The 17,297-nt window shown below is 38.3% G+C and overlaps 1 protein-coding gene across 1 annotated transcript in view; it reads right to left on the bottom strand.

Moving 5' to 3' along the window:
* LOC126176505 (26S proteasome non-ATPase regulatory subunit 2-like) overlaps positions 1-17,297 on the bottom strand; it is a 213,722-nt gene that overhangs the window by 151,515 nt on the left and 44,910 nt on the right. The window contains exon 7 of the mRNA XM_049923661.1: positions 1,571-1,718. Within this exon, the coding sequence (XP_049779618.1) occupies positions 1,571-1,718 (148 nt within the window). The remainder of the gene's footprint in view (positions 1-1,570; positions 1,719-17,297) is intronic.

Raw genomic sequence — 17,297 nt, 5'->3', positions numbered from 1 at the left:
CATTTGAAACTATTCATGTGTTTAGCAGTACAGCTTTTTATACAGGAATGATCATCACTGAACAGGTAAAATGCATGGATGGACAGAAAGAACTGTTTGCCATTGTTATCCCAGTACACAGGTGCATACATTACAGCATGCCTCAAGAGACCCCAGTGTTTGCTGTGTCACACAGGTGATTTGGATCCCCCCACCCACTACTTTGCTTGAACTCCAGAGTTGGGCACTTCCTCTCCAACCTTCTATTTCCACCACCCTCTTGGGCTTATCTCCATTAACATTCTTGCACCTTTTCCCATAGGGTGAAGTATAATTGTTTTCTCAATTACTTATCTATTACCCTTTCAAACTGAAAACGAATAATAAAAGAAAGTGCCTCTCAATTCATTCTACTACTAAATCTGTTACTGTTCTATGTCATTGATTTACTCATCAACATAAAGTCTCAGTGAATTTTGTTTGGAAATAATATGGTGTATTAATTGAAAATCATGAAACATAACAAATTCCTAACTGAATTCTTAATGCATGCATAGCTCACAAACAGTTTCAGTTTTCCCTGACAATCTAAAAAGAACTCCGGTACAGTACAGTTCAGATCCAGCAAAAATCATGAAATTGAAATAAGTCATAAAAATGAATACATGATGAAGGTGGGTCTCAAATCTCTTGGACTAAATTTTTTTTCATTTGCAGCGCACGGTTATTCATTGCCACCTGCACAAACATGTGGAAAGTAGCATTCCATTGTTACTTTGAATCTGCTGTGAAGTACATTACCCACAATTTTCACCAGTTCATCCCTCATGTATCTACTGAAATGTAATCTTCTTATACAGTAAAATTTAACTGTTCATGGAAAATCATTAAGAACATTCATGTACTGGTAGTGCAAAGGATACAAATAATTTTACGCATATGATTCATCACATAAAAAATACACATGTACTTCACAATACATGGGAACAAAAGAATACAAAAATTAAAAGGCAAGAAAATGCTGAACATGAAGCTAAAATTCCATGACATGAAGCCAAAATTCTATGAATCTCTGTTTAGATATTCCTACTCATTAGGAACTGATGATGGATGAAATGATAATTACCAATATAAGTGTACATCCATTCCCAGTTTCGAAAAAAGCATCATATTAACAACATTAACATTAATATATCATACTTCTATATCTCTTCAACATAAGTTTTCTGTTCCTGAAATAAGCTACACTTTTTCATGTCTCCTGTAGCCAAAGCAAATGAACAGAGATAAATAAATCACAGCCAACTGATAGAATATAAGGTAAGTATTTGGCACAAATTCTTTCTTAACTTTTTGTTGCAGAAAGCAGAAACAATATCTACCACACATAAACATTGACTTCAGATAGACTCTCCCTGTCTGTCAGTAAAGACAGTTCTGAACTTTTAGAATCAGATATTAAGATTTTGTGAGATAAGTATATAAACAATGAAGCTATCTTTCAGTTATGACTTTTGTCAGCTTCAGCTCTGAGCATGTAAAATGATAATGAATATAAAGCTCTGATGTCTGAGCTCATTAAGAGTCTTACCTCTCTTGCCAATTTGTGAAAATGATCACTAAGGTGAGTGTTTGACATCACACTGATTAGTTCCTGAGCTCCTACACTTTCATCATCAACACTGTCCACAAACACAAGTTGCCGTGCTGCTATAAAGGCCAGTTGCTTCCGCATGCTCCTTCAAAAGCATAATAGCAGTATCATAAAAGATTAAAAAGGGGTTCATTTGCTAGATTTGTTTCACAATTAATTATAATAACAACACTGATGTCCCACCAGTGAAAATAGATTTTAATTTGGGATCATATCATAAATAGATAATGAAAGAAAAAGTTATGCATGTTTAAGTTCCTGTAGGTAATATTTAACTACTCTTCTATAATATCGACTACTGATCTGTAGTCATTTCATTAAATGTTTACTAAGTGATAATATGGTTAAAGAGTTCCTCAAATGAATAACTGAAAGTCAATTATTAATAAGAAAACACATTTTTCTTTTGAGCTGTGCTGTGAAACACCAAACAATAAACTTATCACAGCAAGTATCACTGATTGTTGTATAATAGTCAACATTTTAGGCACAGGAATTTACATACAATTATTGATTTATGCAAAAGCACATTACAACAGCTATCAGTTTCTCAGCTTACTTATTTGTGAAATGTGGCAATGTAGGCAGACATTTGTCAAGTTCTTAAATTTAATAAAATTTACTACAAACTGTATAGCATTTGTTTCCACTCTCTGTAGACATACAAGACCATGAGTGACTGGAGATCTAACAGACATGCAGTATGAATGGTAAGTGCAACACTATCTTATGTTTTTTCCCTGTTTTTTCAAAGGTTTAAAATCGAAAATTTGCAAATAGTACTCTAGTAAACAAAGAATGTTTCCAGATAACTATAATGATATAAAAACAAAATTTACAATGAAGAAATGAAAGGAAAACCAAAGGCAAATTGCAGCAATTCAATGCAAATGATTGCAGAAGCACAAGAGGGAATGACAAGAACACTGAGTTACATTAAAAGCTTTCACCACTGTTGGTGAGTCATTGATTACAACATTATACAATGTTTACCCTACATAATCTTCATTTAACTGGTCAGAAAGTTTCATTGTTAGCAATTGGTCAAATATAACAATAAAATTTGCTGAGCAATCACATACATTTAAATAAACCATTTGCTATCACTTTCAGAACTAAATAACTAAAGGCAAATGGGTCTCAAAATAAAATTTCCAGTGTCTGTTGCACTATGATCTTACACTCAATGTGAACTTTAGCGTGCATAATAATTTAAAATTAGTAACAGTTCTTGGTAACCTTGGTCATTTTCTGCTACTGTTGATATTACCCTATATTCATATGGACAGAAATCCTTATATTTTCTCCATTTTGCGTGACTGACACCCAATACATCTATTGAGTCTTTGATTTTTCATTTTCAGATTTTCTAGCTTTCTCATTAAGTCCAAACTTCAGACATCCCATGCTCCAACTTGTAGAATGTTATCCTATCATTACGTCATTCCATCTTCTTCTCTTTGTTACCTGTTCCTCAGCAGTCCCCTCCTGGATATCTTAATAGGGAACAAATCTGGAATTTTTGCCAATGGAGTGCATCCTCATGCCATTGATGATTGCTGATTCTTCCCCCTTTTAGGGATAGTTTCCACCACTGTGTCTTATACAACACTACAATAGACAATAAGAACTTTCAAGTAGTCTCTGTCTCATTGATTATGATTCAGAATGGAGCTTCTATTTTCTGTGGAAGAGGTTTTTATGATGCTTCAATTTAACATAAAATAAGAAATTAGGAATCCTTGCAAATTTAAATGAAAATTAGAGACGTACTTAATTAGTCACAACTTCCAAAAATTACCTAGTTATATTGATGATGGATTAAAGTTTCATGTTAGCTGATAAGAATTAGCAGTATTCTTTGTAATCAGGCCTTAGCTGTTGCAAATGTAGTCAAATGTTGCTCTTTGACTGAAAGAAATTTCATCATATTCATATTAAGCTAATAGGAAAAATAAACAGTAGCTTCCACCAAAGTAGCAAATTTCATGATGATTTTACTTTGTTAAACTAAGTTTGAGTAATCACAAAGAGTTTATGACCGTTTAATAACTGTTAACTGTTAACAACAGCTTATTCTGTTTGTTAACATAGAACTTAAACTCATTTCACAACACTTTCCTTTGTGAAGTCTGTGCAAGATGATGAATGAGTGAATATTTAGTAACAAGTTAATAAAAAGTTAACAATAGGGATTCACAGTCTATACTGGGCAACTAGAACTCTTAACAGGGCAAACAATGAGCAAGAAGTAAGCCAAAAGTTCACTGAATAGCTAGGCAATGCACTTAAAGTTCCAAATGTCCAAACCAACAGTTCTATCATTGAATTAATGTACACACAGCAGTAACAAACAAACATGAGTACTGTGCTCTGGATTATAAGCATAGTGAGGTTACAGACTCTGTCCACTGATAGGCTGCCTCTGGAATTTATATTTCCTCCGTGGGCTCTAGAGGTAGGTTGCTTAAATCTGCAACATCCATCCAGGATACCAAGAAAGGTAAAAGGTACCACTCTGGGAGATCCCAGCTTATAAATATCACCAATCATTACTATGAAACTACAGAGCCTCAGTAATTGTGACTGATTAGCTCTCCTACACTCTGCCTTATAGTGTCAGTGTGCAGACAGATTAATTGCCAATGGGAGTTAAGGTGTATGAACACACTACCTCTCATGTGACAATGACAACTGTTCTGAAACTTTTGAAATGAAATATAGTGATTTCTGATAGTTAATGCTTACTCTGGATTCATCAATATTACTTCATTAATTATTTTATTACGGTACAACTGTAACACTGATGATGACTACTACAGCAACTCATATAATTCAAGAAAGCCCTTGATTTCTGTGAAATTATGTGTTTCTATAGGCTTCAAAGTGAGAATATTCTGCCCCACTACAATAACCTACTAACCTTTTAATTTTATAAGACGGAAAGTTGCTACTCACCATAGAGCAGAGATACTAAGTTGCAGATACGCACAACAAAAAGACTCTCACAATTAAAGCTTTCGGTGATTAATGACTTTGTCAACAATAGACTCACATGTGCACACACACCCACTCACACAAACATAATTCACACACATGACTGCAGTCTCAGGCAACTGAAACCACGCAGTGAGCAGCAGCACCAGTGCATGATGGGGGTGGTGACTGGGTGGGGGTGAGGAGGAGGCTGGGGTGGGGAGGGGGAGGGATAGTATGGTAGGGGTGGCAGACAGTGAAGTGCTGCAGGTGAGAGGTGTGAAGTGTGTGTGTGTGTGGGGGGGGGGGGGGGGGGGAAGTAGTGGAAAAGGAGAGAAATAAAAAGACTGGGTGTGGTGGTGGAATGACAGCTGTGTAGTGCTGGAATGGGAACAGGGAAGGGGCTGAATGGGTGAGGACAGTGACTAATGAAGGTTGAGGCCAGGAGGGTTATGGGAATGTAGGATGTATTGCAGGGAAAGTTCCCACCTGCACAATTCAGAAAATCTGGTGTTGGTGGGTTGGATCCATATGGCACAAGCTGTGAAGCAGTCATTGAAATGAAGGATATCATGTTTGGCAGCGTGTTCAGCAACAAGGTGGTCCACTTGCAGTCCCAAATTCTTGGAACCCATAACACACATTGAAACTATTGCCCTGCAGGAACTTGAGAAAAATGCACAATGACACCTCAAAAAGCTCCCCATCCTGCTCACTTCCTACTCCCACCTTGGAGTACCACTGTTCATCAAACCTCCCCACTTCCCCTCATAGCTGACAAAACCTGTCTTGCAGACCTACTACGCTTACCCCACACTCCAAAACTCCCTCCCACCACCACACATAATCCAGAACCTAAACATACCTGCAACACAGTCATGAGCCTTTCCTCCAGAAGCCTCAGCCCCCACAGAAACAGCAGTCCTTCCCAAAGGCCTCCCCTTTTTCCCCACTCCCAAATTCAGTCACGCAGGACTTTTTGAAGGCTTCTCTCCCTCTCCTGGTCCCTACAGTGGAAACACTTTTTCGCCACCAACCTTACCAATGAGACTTGACCAAAGACCAATACTGAATCTTGCGTAACTCAGTGCACTTCTCCATCCAACCTTGATCCACCCCCACTGCCCCAAAACCACCCCCTGTTAACTTTCCAGAATTTCTTAAGCTCGAACCTTGCCTTGCCATCATTCCCCAAATCCTCCAACATGCAAACTAACCTTACATCCACAGAAAGAACCACAGCCCACCATCTAAAAACTGATCCTGACCTTATAATCCTACCTGCAGACAAAGGCTCCACCACTGTTATTTTGAAATGCAAGGATTACCTGGTGGAATGACTCCTCCAGCTGTCCGGTCACTAACATCACCTATCCCATCAAAGGCAGGGCTACCTGTGAAATGAGTCATGTGATCTACAAGTTAAGCTGCAACTAATGTGTTGCATTCTATGTTGGCATGACAATCAACAAGGTGTCTGTCCGCATGAACGACCACTGACAAACTGTGGTCAAGAAACAAGTTGACCACCCTGTTGCTGAACACGCTGCCAAACATGATATCCTTTATTTCAATGACTGCTTCACAGCCTGTGCCATATGGATCCTTCCCACGAGAACCAGCTTTTCTGAATTGTGCAGGTGGAAACTTTCCCTGCAATACATCCTATGTTCCCGTAACCCTCCTGGCCACAACATTCATTAGTCACTGTCCTCCCCCATCCAGCCCCTTCCCTGTTCCCATTCCAGCACTACACAGCAGTCATTCTACCACCACACCCGGTCTTTTTATTTCTCTCCTTTTCCTCTACTTCCCCCCTCCCTTTCCCATCTCTCTCCTGCCCTCCATCTAAGCTGCAGCACTTCACTATCCACCGCCCCTACCGTACTATCCCTCCCCCCTCCCCACCCCAGCCACCTCCTTACCCCCACCCAGTCACCACTCCCATCATGCACTGGTGCTGCTGCTCACAGTGTGGTTTCAGTTGCCAGAGACTGCAGTCATGAGTGTGAGTTGCATTTGCATGACTGGACGTGTGTGCGTATGTTTGTCTAGTGTTGACGAAGGCATTAATAGCTGAAAGCTTTAATTGTGAGAGTCTTTTTGTTGTGCCTATCTGCAACTCTGCATCTCCACTACCTAGTGAGTAGCAATTTTCCTTCTCATAGTATTGTTACATTCCATCCTGGATTTTCCATTGTTTAATCTTTTAATTTCTAATTTTCAATCAGTTCAGTATAATAAAAATCTTTTTGAATTAAATACATGCTAACCTCACCATTCCTCCTATTAATTTAAAATGTTAACTATTACAGGCTATCTCCAGTATACACAGTGCATGGGCTTAACTGTAATTTTACTGCAGCTGAAGTACCCTTTCAGCTATCACACGACTATAACACAGCACTGTTACATCAGAAGTCTTTGTTGTTTGTTAGTACCAAATCCACTGATGTCTATTTAGTCTTATTCACTCAGAGAATTATCGAGAAAACTTACAAGTAGCAAAACATAAACTCCTGAACCAAATGACTTCTAAGAAAATAAATATCAAGTAATCAAATGGCATACCCAAACTGTTACACAGTGCACACTGGGATTCCTCAGTCACCCCCTCCCCTCCCTCAGAGCTATCCATGAAATGATTATGACATGGAGGATCTAATACTGTTACAAAAGTATCCTCAACTAAGAAGTGTGTAGCAGTTTGTGGAGTAAGTGGACATAGACTTCTCTATTGAGCACTCAAACCTGGTAAGTTTAATCCATGGTGAACTGCAAGCAATGGCTGCTATTGCTTTGAAGGAAAATCATCCAGGAATATAGGTAACTCGACTTGTCTTCTGATAGTGAATATTATGTTTAAAAATGATGATGATAACAATTAGAATACTTTCTTGACAGGCAAAATTCTGCTGTCAAATGGTCAGACAGAAAAAAGCATTCAATTTGTGAAATAGTGATTGAATAAAAAGGACCATATTGTTGTTGTTGTTGTGGTTGTAGGTCCAAAGACGTGTTTTATGCAGCTCTCTATGCTGTGCAAGCTCTTCATCTGTGAATAGCTAGTGCAACCTAAATCCTTCTGAATCTGCTTACTGTATTCATCTCTTAGTCTCCCTCTATGATTTTTACCCCACACTCTTTATACAATATGGGTAACCTTAAAAAGACAATAAAATGTCCATGGAAGCATTGTGATGAAACCATTCAAGGATATTATGCCTCCAAGTAGCACTAGTATATATATCTTCAGTTTCTAAGAAGACACTAATTCAGTGTTGTGCGCATAACATCAGCTAGTTTTCGAGATGCCTCTGTCAATATTCAGTTGTAATTTCACATGCAAGTTACCAAATTGGCATCAAATCAAAATGTTTGCTTCAGGGTCTGAGCCAAATGAACTTTTTCTTCTTTTTTACCACAATGGAATGATATCACCAGAACCCACAGAGGAAGTGAATAAGGGTCTACGAGCTATTCCATGAGGTTTGAATTTGTGGCCTTATAATACTGACTTCTTGCCACCATATTTTAACTGACAACTGGGCAGCCATTTCCAGGTGAGTTTTACTACTGCAAATTGCTGGTGCATGTCATTAATGTCATACCAAATATTGTTATGCTCACACATGCACACAAGTCTTTACCAATAACTGCCCCCTCTCAAATTTAGAATCAACTGTTGAGTATTGCTTCATGTGGTGTTATCGCAAGCATGCTGTTAAACTGCAGATCGGTGGAGTTAAAATTCAATGGTCAAACTGATCCTCAATTAAAACATATAAAATGGATATCATTAGGGCAATATTTTTTTGACAGAATAATAACTGGAATGTTGTGTGGGGACACAATGCTCAGCTATGGCTGATTTACTGGGCTGAAAAAGACTGTGTGGCAATCATTTTTCAATCAAGTTTCATGTATTGTGCATGTGGTCTGTAGACTTTGTCATAGTGTCCTGTAGACTCCAAACTTCTGCAAACACAGATTATCATTTACTAAGCTGAGAAGAGCAATGGTCTTTTTAAGTTGCTGGAAACTTATGATTAAGCCTATTTAAATCATATGTTGTCCACATGTGGGCAGAATACCCTACTTATTCTCTGTATCACATGAGTGGTCATATTTATTCCTTTCTAAAACTGTAAAATCTCCCTTGAACACAGATTGTAGGTGGTCCAATTCCATTTCAAGGCTGTTGCTATCAGACATGACAAGTGCCCAGCTCACCAGTTTTCTAAGGACTCCCATGGTTTGTGCAGGGCGATGGCAGCTAGACTTATATTACAAAACCAATATCTGAGATCATGAAAGCACTTAATTCTGTTAAATGTTAACACTGAACAGCACTAATAGACTACTAAATCTGAATTCAAGAGGACAGTCAGCAAGCCAAAAACTGATTGTTTTAGGACACTCCTGAGACATGAGAACTGGAGTGGACAGTGCTCATGGCATGAATTAAAAATACAATACTTTTATTAATAAAACCATTACCTTATTCTATTACTGTCCCCCCTCACAAAAAAAGTAACCTAGATTGGACCAAAGTCATCAAAGCAGCCATGGATTACTTAAGAGGCAAATTTGTCTTGCAAAACACAAAGAAAACTGCATCTTTCAGTCAGAAACAGCTCTGATGCTGATTCTGTAGCTCATTACAAGATATACTGCAAAATATTACAGAAGTAATATGGATAACAAAGCTAATACATAACATGAAAAATATAATATGGGATACAGAAAAGGGGGAGACTGGTAGGGACAGACATAAAGAATAGAAGACAGCATTATGAATAAATTGTATGCTGGTAACATATGTGCACAGTGTTGCAAAACTTCTTAGCAACCATTTCACAATTGTTACTGGAAGAATGAGGTTGTCAAGGTCAGTAGATGCTGCCATGGAATATTTCTGACCAGTCAATACCAGTAACTTCAGTAATATGAATACAATCCTCACTATACCAGTAGAAGTAATAACTACCATAAAATATTTAAAATAAAAATTCTGGTGATTATTATAAAACATCAACAAAGTTAACTAAAGAATGTGCTTTGGAGTATAGTAATATATTAAAAACAGTCATTTAGCCATGGAACATTACTTGAATGGTTGAAATATGCTGAAGTTAAGCCTTTGTTTAAGAAAGGAGCGGGTGAAATATGGACAAATTTCTGCCAAATTTCACTTTTGTCAGCATTCTCAAAAATATAGAAAAGGTAATATACAATCAGCTTCTTAAACATCTGATAACAAATAATATATTGCCAAAGTCACAGTTGGTATTTCTAAAGGATTCTGATATTGAGAAGACTGTCTATATGTAAGGTGCAAATATACTTAACTGATTAGACAGTAAATTACACACTACCATTAACTTTGTGCAAAGAAATTTGACTGTGTACATCACACTATTCTCTTAAGTAAATAACAGTATTATATGGTGACAAGAAATGCTGTCAAATGGTTCAAACTCCACAATTCTGACAGGAAATAAAGGGTTTCACTAGGGAAGAGACCTGTATTAAGCTATCAGGCATCAATTACGTGGGAACTAATTACATATGGTATCCCACAGGTTGCTATATTAGAGCCCTTACTTTTTCTTTAGTTATCAATCACCTTTCATTTGTAATGTAACCAGATACCAAATTTGTTTTGCTTGCAGATGAAACAAACATTGCAATATATAGAAAATCAACTGTAATCTTAGAAGGATAGATTAAAGAAATTTTAATTGACATTAATAAATTCTTTGTCACTTTACTTAAAAAAAAAACAATTACATGCAGTTTAGAACTTGTAAGAGGTTTTCCACCAGCATATGCCTAAAAATATGATGGCAAACAGTGATATGCCCCTTCCTTAATTTATATTACTTGAAACATTCACCAGGTACACCATTAAACAGTTTATCTTGCAACACAAGAAATAACTTCACAGATATGGTATTAATATAAAACTAACTTCTGAGGAAAAGGAAAATTAAAAAAAAAAACTTTCTTCATTTGACTGAGTCCCAAAAAGTAACTGTCACAGTTTCAACCCTTTAAAGTCTGTATCAATGCACTTCATAATGCTGACATTAAGTCCAATATTTTCCAAGTATGGAAAATGTAGAAAACTAGAATACCAAGTCCTCTCCAGCCAGAGCCATCCTGTTTGGCAAAATCTCACTTCAGGGTGAGAGTGTAGAGCAGAGGAGTTGATCATGGTAGTGCATCATCTCAGAGAATTCTTCCCGGTGTGGATTGCTGCACTGGAACTGCTGAGTGCCATTGTGATACTGGCCTAAATAGCCATCTTGTGGAGTGACATTTCTGTTTCATTGACTCAAACTTAGTTTCGGCAGAAGCAGGTAATACTCGGCCTGTGCATGCTGATCAGGGCTGTGTGTGCACCTTGGAGCTGCCAATGGCCCAGCCACTGGTATCACTCTCTGTTGATCTGCTAGTAAGCTGGCCTGTTTGGATTTCTGCCTCACACAGAATGCAGTACCACTGTTATGATGTATGTTATGTGGGTAGCTGCTGGCACCTGTTGCACTCGTCACCACAACAAACAGATTGAAGATGTTGACATTGTTAAATTCTTGGAATTACAACTTGATAATAAATTCATCTTGGAGAAGCATACCATAGAAATGCTGAAGCACCTAAACAAATCTCTGTGAATGTTGGAGGCATAGGTGATATAAAAATAAAAAAAGCTAGCACACTAAGCTTACTTACATTCAATATCACAAGAGATTTTTATACGTTTTCAATAGCTGCCAGTAGCCATAAATAATTTGAATACTAATAAATTTCAGTTTGAGAGGAGCCTAAGAGATTTATTGGTGGCCAACTCCTCCTACTCCACTGAAATTTCTAAGTAGAAGCAACTGATGTGTATGTGTTACTAATAATACCAAATAATGTGAGTATTAGAACAATCAGAGTGCTGTACAAACTCAGTCGAGTAGTGCAATCACTGTAAATAGGTGTTTATGTGTGTGTGTTAGATGACGCCTGGCCACATGTAGCCTAAGAATTATCATATGGACCTGAGTGTATACAACATTTATGTGTTTTGTTGCAGGTTATTCATTGTTGTTTATATGAAAACATGTTTAAGATTTTTTGACCAAGTCCACAGCCATGAGGACCATTTTGCTTGGGATCTGTGGAAGGTACTGGGTGGTTATAATTAAACTGACTGTATTCCAAGAGCTGCAGAGTGGCTGTGTCCATCGGAGGATGCTGAAACATCATAGCTATGTTCATTAATCAGTGTGCTTGCAGAGTATGAGGTTTGTTCAAAAAATTCCAGAACATATGAAATTGCACACCAATGGTGTGTAGAATGAAATGTGGTTGGCATCTCTGCACATGCCTGTGTATAATGCGTAATTGCTGAAAGTTTCATTGTTGTATGTCTGTTAGTTAGTCTGTTAGTGCTATATCGAGCAGAATGTTGTGTCGCACAGTTTGCGGATCTCGAGATTGTAGAGTTAGAGGAGCAATGTGTCTGCATTAAATTTTGTTTGGAACCTTTACAGAGACACAACAAGTGATGTAGGAAGCCTACAGTGATGAGGGCTTAAGCCATACTCAGTGTTACAATTGGTTTCCAAAGTTTAAAAATGGGCAGACAGAAGTTAAAGATGACCCTCGTTCAGGACACCCTTTGACATCTACTGATGACGCTTATGTCAGGAATATCAACAAAATTGTGCATGCCAATCGAAGACTGACTGTCCGAGAGATTGCAGAAGAATGTAACATTTCGGGTGAGTCATGTCATGAAATTCTCACATAGCTTCTTGGAATTCATTATGTTGCTACCAAATTTGTCCCACAGCCCATGAGTCAAGACCAGAATTACCTTCACCTTGCATTCTGTGAAGAGCTTTTCGAGCACACAAATGAGAACAAGTTGTTCCTTAAGAGAATCATAACTGGTGATGAGATGTGGGTATATGGTTATACTAAAGTTCAATCTTTGTGATGGGTTGGGGAACATTCTCCAAGAACAAAAAAAAGATCATTAGGTCAAGTCAAATATCATAAACCGTGCTGACGGTTTTCTTTGACTCTGAAGGATTAGTTCCTCATGAATTCATGCCACAGGAAAAAAATGTTAATCGAAAGTATTATCAGAACATATTGCAATACCCGCTAGAAGATGAGAGAGTGGTCCGAAATGTGGCAAGGCAATTCATGGCTCTTGCATCAGAATAATGCACCTGCACATTCATCCCTCTTGGTGCATGACTATTGCACAAAAAACGAAATCAGTCTGCTGTCTCATCCTCTGTGCTCTCCAGACCTAGCCCCTGCAGACTTTTTATTATTTCCAAAGTTGAAAAACCTGTTGAAAGGATGAAGATGGGCAATGATAGACATGACAGAAGCAAATTCACAGACAGTACTTTGTACAATCCAGCAAGAGACTTGCCAAGCCTGCTTCTGGAAGTGGAAATGGAGTTGGGAGTGGTGCATTAATTGTGGAGAAGAGTAGTTTGAAAGGGAACATACACAATAAGCAAAAGATAAGCATAGAAAAATGTTGTAGATAAAGTTCCAAAGCTTCTGAACAGACCTTGTATGCTGAAAAACATAACAGGTTCTACTTTCTGCCACCAGATGAAAATATAGCACTGTAAGCAACCAGAATGTGAAATGTTTCCTGTTTTGATGTCAGCATGTTGTTTGTTGCTTGGTGATGCATTTTGATTTCTTTTGTGAAGTGACTATTTGTGTATAGGGTTAAGAAGGTTCATGTTTTCCAAAGAAATGCTATGACAGTTGACAAGAAAGATCTTGCACTCCTTTTAAAGTTCTCATAAGAATGGCAGCAATAGCAGCATTGAATTGTGGGAATATCACTGTCAGAAACAACTGCAAAGAGGCTTCATGTCAATAAATGAGCCAAAGAATATAATCAAGAAACTTGAAGAAACAGGAGAATTAGCTGGTGTAGAAGAGAGAGGGAGATGGCCCATTCCTGTGACAGTTGATGATGAAGTTGCTGTAGCTCTAGCTGACCATGCAGCACATACCTCAAATTCTGCAGCCAGTGTTCGTGCAGTGTCAAGAGAATTGTCTCTCCCCTGGTCAACACTTCAAAAGGTTTGCAGCATGTTTAACACTGATAACAAAACAAGATTCAGAATGTGCAACAAATAAAGCCCCGAGAGAGGCTACGACTCCGTGACTTTGCCCTTCATTTTTTGGGATGCATGGAAATGGGTGCAATGTAGCTGGTGAATGTTCTTTGGACAGACAAGGCACATGTTGCTCTGCACAATGGCTGAATGTGTAGAACTGCTGCACATGGGCCTCTACTCCACCACAAGCTGTGCAGGAATATCCACTGTACTCAGCTTATGTGACTGCATGGCATCATATCACAATATACTTCATTCTCGGTCTGTTTTTCTTTGAGAGGAGGCACGTTGCAAGCCTGTTAATGTACAGTGACATCTGCACATTATAATGACCTCCTTGTGCAACTGTTGTCCATGCTATATTACAGATAAAGCATGTTGCTGGGTTGGGAGACCATACTGTACACATGTTGAACTTGTGATCATATCTTAATACACATGCCAGAACCACTCTATCACGTGTTTGATAATTCCTCCCCTTTTCCTGCATCCACACCACATTGGGCCCACTTTCATCTGGTGGCAGAAAGTGGAACTATTAATTTTTCAACATACCTTATGAGCACAAAATTAATGAACGTAACTAAAATGTTTCAGTGTTCTGCAATAATGTATACAGCCTGCACTACAGCACTCAGAACACCCTCATTTTAATTACAATCATCTGGTACATTAGCATACTTGTTTTTCTGTGTAAATACATGGAAGAATCCCGGAGATACTAAAAGGCATCAGATAGATTATAACAGTAAGACAGAGATTTAGGAAACAGGTTTTAAATTGTAAGACATTTCCAGGGGCAGATGTGGACTCTGACCACAATCTATTGGTTATGAACTGTAGATTAAAACTGAAAAAACTGCAAAAAGGTGGGAATTTAAGGAGGTGGGACCTGAATAAACAGACTAAACCAGAGGTTGTACAGACTTTCAGGGAGAGCATAAGGGAACAATTGACAAGAATGGGGAAAAGAAATACAGTAGAAGAAGTATGGGTAGCTTTGAGGGATGAAGTAGTGAAGGCAGCAAAGGATCAAGTAGGTAAAAAGATGAGGGCTACTAGAAATCCTTGGGTGACAGAAGAAATATTGAATTTAATTGATGAAAGGAGAAAATATAAAAATGCAGTAAATGAAGCAGGCAAGAAGGAATACAAACGTATCAAAAATGAGATCAACAGGAAGTGCAAAACGGCTAAGCAGGGATGGCTAGAGGACAAATGTAAGGATGTAGAGGCTTATCTCACTAGAGGTAAGATAGATACTGCCTACAGAAAAATTAAAGAGACCTTTGGAGAAGAGAGAACGACTTGTATGAATATCAAGAGCTCAGATGGAAACCCAGTTCTAAGCAAAGAAGTGAAAGCAGAAAGGTGGAAGGAGTATATAGAGGGTCTATACAAGGGCGATGTACTTGAGGACAATATTATGGAAATGGAAGAGGATGTAGATGAAGATGAAATGGGAGATACGATACTGCGTGAAAAGTTTGACAGAGCACTGAAAGACCTGAGTCGAAACAAGGCCCCGGGAGTAGACAACATTCCATTAGAACTACTGACAGCCTGGGAGAGCCTGTCCTGACAAAACTCAACCATCTGGTGAGCAAAATGTATGAGACAGGCGAAATACCCTCAGACTTCAAGAAGAATATAATAATTCCAATCCCAAAGAAAGCAGGCGTTGACAGATGTGAAAATTACCAAACTATCAGTTTAATAAGCCACGGCTGCAAAATACTAACAAGAATTCTTTACAGATGAATGGAAATACTGGTAGAAGCCTACCTTGGGGAAGATCAGTTTGGATTCCATAGAAATATGGGAACACGTGAGGCAATACTGACCCTACAACTTATTTTAGAAGCTAGATTAAGAAAAGGCAAACCTACGTTTTTAGCATTTGTAGACTTAGAGAAAGCTTTTGACAATGTTGACTGGAATACTCTCTTTCAAATTCTGAAGGTAGCAGGAGTAAAATACAGGGAGCAAAGGACTTATTTACAATTTGTACAGAAACCAGATGGCAGTTATAAGAGTCGAGGGGCATGAAAGGAAGCAGTGGTTGGGAAGTGACTGAGACAGGGTTGTAGCCTCTCCCCGATGTTGTTCAATCTGTATATTGAGCAAGCAGTAAAGGAAACAAAAGAAAAATTCAGAGTAGGTATTAAAATCCATGGAGAAGAAATAAAAACTTTAAGGTTTGCCGAAGGCATTGTAATTCTGTCAGAGACAGCAAAGGACTTGGAACAGCAGTTGAGCGAAATGGACAGTGTCTCAAAAAGAGGATATAAGATGAACATCAACAAAAGCAAAACGAGGATAATGGAATGTTGTCAAATTAAGTCGGGTGATGCTGAGGGAATTAGATTAGGAAATGAGACACTTAAAGTAGTAAAGGACTTTTGCTATCTGGGGAGCAAAATAACTGATGATGGTCAAAGTAGAGAGGATATAAAATGTAGATTGGCAATGGCAAGGAAAGTGTTTCTGAAGAAGAGAAATTTGTTAACATTGAGTATAGATTTAAGTGTCAGGAAGTCGTTTCTGAACATATACTGTATGTATGGAGTGTAGCCATGTATGGAAGTGAAACATGGACGATAACTAGTTTGGACAAGAAGAGAATATAAGCTTTCAAAATGTGGTGCTACGGAAGAATGCTGAAGATTAGATGAGTAGATCACATAACTAATGAGGAGGTACTGAATAGGATTGGGGAGAAGAGGAGTTTGTGGCACAACTTGACTAGAAGAAGGGATCGGTTGGTAGGACATGTTCTGAGGCATTAAGGGATCACAAATTTAGTATTGGAGGGCAGTGTGGAGGGTAAAAATCATAGAGGGAGACCAAGAGATGAATACAGTAAGCAGATTCAGAAGGATGTAGGCTGCAGTATGTACTGGGAGATGAAGAAGTTTGCACAGGATAGCGTAGTGTGGAGAGCTGCATCAAACCAGTCTCAGAAATGAAGACCACAACAACATCAACAACAACAACATCTACTGTCAGCTGAAATATTGCGACAAGAAGTCAAAATATCTGGCTGTAATTCCAAAACTTCACCCAATACTAATTATTCTAAGAAAACTTCAAGGTACACAACTTAGGAGCAATTTAAATATGAGACATAGACAAGATGATACTTAGTTATCTGCTCCAAGGAGTTTTTTACATTGTTTTTAATGCTGAATGGTGGTAGTTACTTGGGCATGTACAGTAATTATGGTTTAGAAAATCTTATCCCTCCATGAGTAGGAAAAGTGTCTTGTTTCTCATATTTACTCGTACAGTGTGAGGAGTATTTTATTAACTGGCCCTGTGAAGTGAAGACTATGGTGTAATGGGAATAGCATGACTTGGTGTTGTGACATCTGCTGTAGACAGTGTCGACTTCAGTCACCACATTGTGAAGGAAAATCTGTGAAGTTCTTCCTTGTTTGAACAAAAGTCTCAACTGGCACTTACACTGATCTGAATGGTGGGGGCTCTCACTGTAATCAGATGTTATACCACAGCCTGGGTTATTTCTT

Source organism: Schistocerca cancellata, chromosome 3, assembly GCF_023864275.1.
Source record: "Schistocerca cancellata isolate TAMUIC-IGC-003103 chromosome 3, iqSchCanc2.1, whole genome shotgun sequence".
Lineage (NCBI taxonomy): Eukaryota > Metazoa > Arthropoda > Insecta > Orthoptera > Acrididae > Schistocerca > Schistocerca cancellata.
This window is presented reverse-complemented; position numbering and strand designations above follow the sequence as displayed.